We start from the raw sequence: 5,499 nt of genomic DNA on the forward strand, positions 1-5,499 counted from the left end.
TAAAATTATTCTCCCAAAATGCTTTAAGAAAATATTCAAAAAACGCTTATTTTGTTTCCATTTTTCAATCTTCCAATTTTAATGCCAAAAGTTACAGCAAACGCTGACCCCTTTTCAAAGTGCACCCCAACTACCACAATATTTATTCATGACTCATTGATATTAAGGGAAGGAAAATAAAATAAAATAAAAGTAAAAAAAACAACAACCATAACAAAGAACAATAACAATTATGTGTTGGATCATATCAATCACATCAGAACTCCACCGGCGGCAGCTGACAGAGACGACTGCAGCTGCAGCAGGTGGTGGTAACAGTCGGCGACAGTGGGCCTCTGCTCTGGATTCTGCTCCATGCACCGGTTCTGAAGCTCCCTCAGCATCTTTGGTACCCCAGCCAACCCACACGTCCTTATCAAATACCCAACACCCCACACGTCCACCTTCACCCCATGCAACCCTCTCTCCATCTCCGGCGCGTTACCACCACGCGCCGCCGCCCCTTGATTCACGTATTTGTTCAACTCCGGAGCACCGGCAGCCTCATCAAACCCACAAACGAACCACTCATTCTCCCTGTCGTTCCTCCTCATCACCTTCTCCCAACACAAGTCCCTGTGCATAAACGACAAGTCGTGCAATGCCACCAACGCTTTCGTCACGTACTTCAGCGCCTCCACGAGTTCTACACAGTTCAAGGGTTTCACCCTACACCCTCTTGGCTTGAACACAAGACTCAACTCTTTCTCCGAAGATTGAAACAAAAACTCTGCATGTGGGATTCGATGGTCAAGAATCTCGTAAACTTCCTTCGCCGATGCCCATTTTCTCTTCTCAATGAACACTCTCTTGCATGTGTTTGGTGTCATCTCGGTTATAACGCCGTTACCCAAGTCAAACCTTTCAAAATCACTGTATGCGAACGCTTTGCAGTTGCTAAGGTTACAACAACGTTTGCTTAACAATGGTAACAAAGCACCAATCCTAAAACATGGGACCAGTGCTTTGATTCTATCGGATGATGATGTTAGATTTATTTCATGTAAATCAATACGGTTGATTATTCCCTCTTGTGACCTAGTCAATGCACAAAATGTTACAACATTTCCAATAGCATAGTATCCAAGGATATAGGGAAGGTCCATATAAGTCCATAGTAACTTTCCAACTATGGTTGATGAAGGGTCAATTTGACCCTCTCTTAATTGATCAGTTTCTTCACCTCTCCATAAGCAATAATTGTTAACGAAACCAGTCACATTAGGCCATTGATCTTGCAACATTTCGGTTGATAATGATGATGATGCACAAGTGGGTTTTCTAGTAATCACCATTTCTTCAGGGCAGAACCTTGACACAACCCTATTGATGCAATCATCCCAGAGGCCTATGAAGGAGTCTCTGCTTGTTGACGTAGTAGCACAAGGGTTGTTTCGTATGATGGGGGCTACTATGTCATACACGATGGCTCTACAATCCAATGGTTCAGTTGAAGTTGTGAAGAATAGTTCCTTCCCTTGAGGCAAGTAATCGAATACATCCCTTCTTAGTGGAAAACGCATGTCTTCTGGTGGTGGCTCTTGCAAAAGCCGCTTCAAATCAAACAAACTTGGTAATGCTTGTGGTGACAATCGTTGGAGGCAACCCACGTAGTACTCAGTTGGGTCCCGAAAGTCCAATGAAGCAATTGCTGTACCAAAACCCAAAATTAAATAATTGTTCCAAATTTAGCCCCACAATAGTGCTAGATAAATTTAATGCTCAAAGAATAAGGCCAAAGAAAAAAACTCACATCTTAGGGAAAGTGCTTTGGAGGGAAGTTGAGCTCTTTCAGCAAAACCTGGGAAAGAGAGAAACACACACACTCACACACACATTCTAACATGGAATCCTAGAATATGTAAAACAAAGGAAAATAGTTAAGGAACAGGTTTTGTTTGGTACCAGTAGTAGATGAGGCTGAAGAAGACTTTTTTCTGCCAAAAACTTTGACTTGTTGTCCAGAAACGAATCTGTCAACAGAGAAACCTTTCAGAGGACCATCTTCGAAAGACTCCATGAGGCAAGGCACCATGGCATCATCAAAGAAAGTGAGCTCATCTGCATTCAAAAAGCTTGAAGATTGAAGCCTCACTCGCCCTCTATGGAGTTCACTTTCTTCAGCCCATAAGCTCACTGATTCCTCCCATGTCATTCTTATCTTCCCAATTCTTCTGAGTTCTTTAGAGGAAGAAGCTAAGGAAGAAGAAGTGCCTGAAATATCCAAGAGAGAGTCCAACCCTAATAAGCTCCCTCTTGTGCCATGAAAGAAAGCTTCACCCCCACTTATCATAGCCAATTGCTTTGTCCTAGCTGAAACAATGACGAAGTGGGAGATTAGAAATTAAGCTGGAAACTTGATCAGATTCTCATTTTTTTCACCACCTAAAGCATTCATTCCTAGAAGAATGAGGGAAACACTGCTTGCAGCAGTCAGAGAATCACAGTAAATATACGTGCCCTTGATGAACTATTCGTGAATGTCTCAAAACTACTGTGCATTCCATAAAAGGGAAGGGAAAAAATAAGTAAAAATAAAAAAACAGAAAATAAAAACAGAAACTTTACCTTGTCCAATTACGTTAGACAAGTGCATTGAAGACTAGGTGATGAAGGGGAAAGTTTAATAGAGAGAGAGAGAAAAAAAAAAAAAAAACTGTTTTGGTATGTGAGGTTCCTATGTTATCCCATTTTCATGCTATATAGAGCTTTCATGCTTTACTTCCAAACCTGAGAGAGGAAGTTCATCTTCTTTGATAGAACGAGGTGGTGGTGGCAGAGCTCTTGTCCCAGCAAAACCTGTTCTACCTTCATCTCCAGATAAAAAGGAGGAACCAGCTCTGCCATGAGAGGATCTTATTCTGGACCCCATGAACTGTGAAAGCTCTTCAAAAACCTCTTCATCAAAAGAAGCTGGGAGTCTATGAAGCTTTCTCTCATAAGGTGAGAGCCTAAAATAACTCTTTCCAATTTGTTCCCTTTCACCCCCTCTTTCCCATTCATAAACTTTCCTAAATTCTCCCAACATGTTATCCCATTTTGTCCCTGCAGTTTTAGCATCCCTATTGACACCATGCTTCCTTAGAAATTCAGCAACGTCTCTATCTTTATCAGCCCTAGTTTTTCCTCTAGTAGTTCCCAGTTCACCTTGTTGCTCTGATCTGGAAGATGATGAACCATTAGACCCACCACCACCACTACCTTGGTATTGCTCTTTCCATGCTTTTGCTAAACATAGCATCTCATTGGGTTTCCAAACTGGGCTTACATATTTCCCTTTTCTTAGTTGCTGATGATGAACTTGCTCTCCCTCTGGATTGTTCCCTTCTCGGCCAGAAATCAAAGGCATTGGAGAGTGACTTGGAGATGAGGCTGTGTCTGATGAAGAAGCTGCTGCTGCTGAGGAATGAGTTTGGGTTTGGCGTTGTGGGTTTGATGTGTGTGTTGTTGGTGAAGGGCTTGATTCGCTTGGAAGCATGGCCATTTGGGAATGTTTTTGTTGTGTTGGTGGAGATGGTAGAAGCTTCCATTGGCCAGTGTATCTTGGTCTCTTTGGGTTCAGTGTCTCAAAATGTTGTTCAAATGGTGAGGAACTTGCACCACTTGAAACGTATAGAGGACTTGAAATGAAAGGTGAAGCTCCACTGACTACCACAACTGGTGATTGTTGGTGATGGATTGGCCTTGCTTCTGTAATTGATTCCTCAAGTGGGGCTTTGGGAGAAGATGAAATTTGCTGTGTTTGTTGTTGTTGTGGCTGCTTCTTGCTTGTGTCTGCTTTGTCACCCATTATTGAAAAATGGGTTTAAAAAGAAGGGTTTTGAATGATAGAGGGAGAGAGACTTAGAGAGACCAAAGGAAGGAACTAGAACAAGTGTAACAAGAAGGTAGCATTGGAGTTGAACTAGGTAGATTGGTATGGTGTGTGGGTTTAAGTTTTTAATGTAATGAGGTTTCTATATTTGTTGTTGTTGTTGTGGTAAGTTCTGAAGAGGGTTTTGAATGCGCCAATTGGTTTGATAGATAGATGATGGCACTGCCATAATCTCCAAAAGGGAAAGTCACAAAGTGGAGAAGATCACAGCAAGCTAAAGCAAACATCCGAAACGATGAAAAGTAGCAACAGAAAGGAGAAAATACTAAAAAGTCAAGAGAGTGTGGGAACTGCCGTGAATGAGACGGTTCGGTTTTTGTTTTTTTTTGTTTTTAAATAAAAATAAAATAAAAAACTTTGTTTTCAATTAAGCGAGGCAGCACCATTGTAATTTTGATGTGTCATCCTGATAGAGAAAAGAGAGAGAAAGAAAGAAGGGTGTGTAAGTGCATGATTAGAGAGGGGGTGTCATGATTGTACTGCTTCTGAAAAACGCGGCTCTAAGAATTTTAACACTTTTTCGTTTTCTTTTAATTTTTCATTTTCTTTTATGTCTATTTTTGTTGTTTTGGGGTTGAAGTTCATTCAATGTTTGGTATGTGTTTCTGTTGTTTTGGAAGCGAGAGAGAGAGCGACACACACACACACGTTCCCGTGCAGAGCGAGGCCGTGGAGACTGAGAGTGTGAGTGAGGTTTTTGGAAAGATGGGTTTGGTGTTATTTGTTTTTCAGTTTTGAGACGCGAGATGGAGACTGCACGAATCGATGGCTCTGCTCCAATGAGACTTTGCTTATGACAATTTTGGCTCTGTCCTCATTTTCTTCATTTTCTTTTCTCTTTCTTTAGATGAAATTTCTTCAAACTTTTTTTAATTTTTATTTTTGTTGGCTTTAGCATGTTTTTGCCTTCCATCTGTCTCATTTCTATATTTAGGTTTTTCTTTATTTTCAAGCAAGTATTGCTGCTTTGCTACATTTTCAGGATCATTTTGGTCTTGACCTTATTCTAACAAACCCTTGCCATCCTCTTCTAAGCCTTATTATCAAATGATAGTAGCTCTTGACGTCAGAGAACTCGATAGGTTGGAATGAGAGTATATATTTAATCTTTCTTTGACAAATTTTAAAGTTTTAATTTTGAAACCCGCCTAGAATCGGATTAGTTATGAAGCGATGAACCAATTCTTGTCCTTTTTGAGGTCTGTACTAGTAAATTTAGATACCAGTCATTGTGTTGAGAAACTGAGATACGAGTATATCTTTTCTTTTTTTTATTGAGAGTGACTTGAGAACCCTTGTGTGATAGGGTTTCGAAATCCTAAAGAGATAGGATTTCATATTGGAAAACTAGGATACTAGGTGAAAATCAATACAAGGGGTAGACTAGAAAATTAGGATACTAGAGAGCTCCTTGTAAGCTAGTGTCATGGTGAAGTTGTCCGTCAGATTTCAGTATTCAATATTAGGGCTCGTGATTTTTCTCTCCTTTGAGTTTTTCACGTAAAAACTATTGTGTCTGTATCTCTCTATTCTTATCTTGAATTATTACTTTGAGTTAAATTTTTAATTAGAATGTTTTTTATAAA

General features: G+C 40.2%; 1 protein-coding gene across 1 annotated transcript; it reads right to left on the bottom strand.

Moving 5' to 3' along the window:
- Nucleotides 1-251: 251 nt before the first annotated feature.
- On the bottom strand, nt 252-3,829 carry LOC133303139 (uncharacterized). Its single transcript, XM_061503019.1, has 3 exons — nt 2,770-3,829; nt 1,945-2,352; nt 252-1,690 (listed from the first exon to the last, which is right to left on the bottom strand). The coding sequence occupies exons 1-3, from the start codon at nt 3,827-3,829 to the stop codon at nt 252-254; spliced, it is 2,907 nt and encodes a 968-aa protein (XP_061359003.1).
- Between the last annotated feature and the right edge of the window lie 1,670 nt (nt 3,830-5,499).

This window comes from Gastrolobium bilobum, unplaced genomic scaffold (assembly GCF_033153095.1).
Source record: "Gastrolobium bilobum isolate Gb01-03AN ecotype WA unplaced genomic scaffold, APGP_CSIRO_Gbil_v1 utg10336, whole genome shotgun sequence".
Classification (NCBI taxonomy): domain Eukaryota; kingdom Viridiplantae; phylum Streptophyta; class Magnoliopsida; order Fabales; family Fabaceae; genus Gastrolobium; species Gastrolobium bilobum.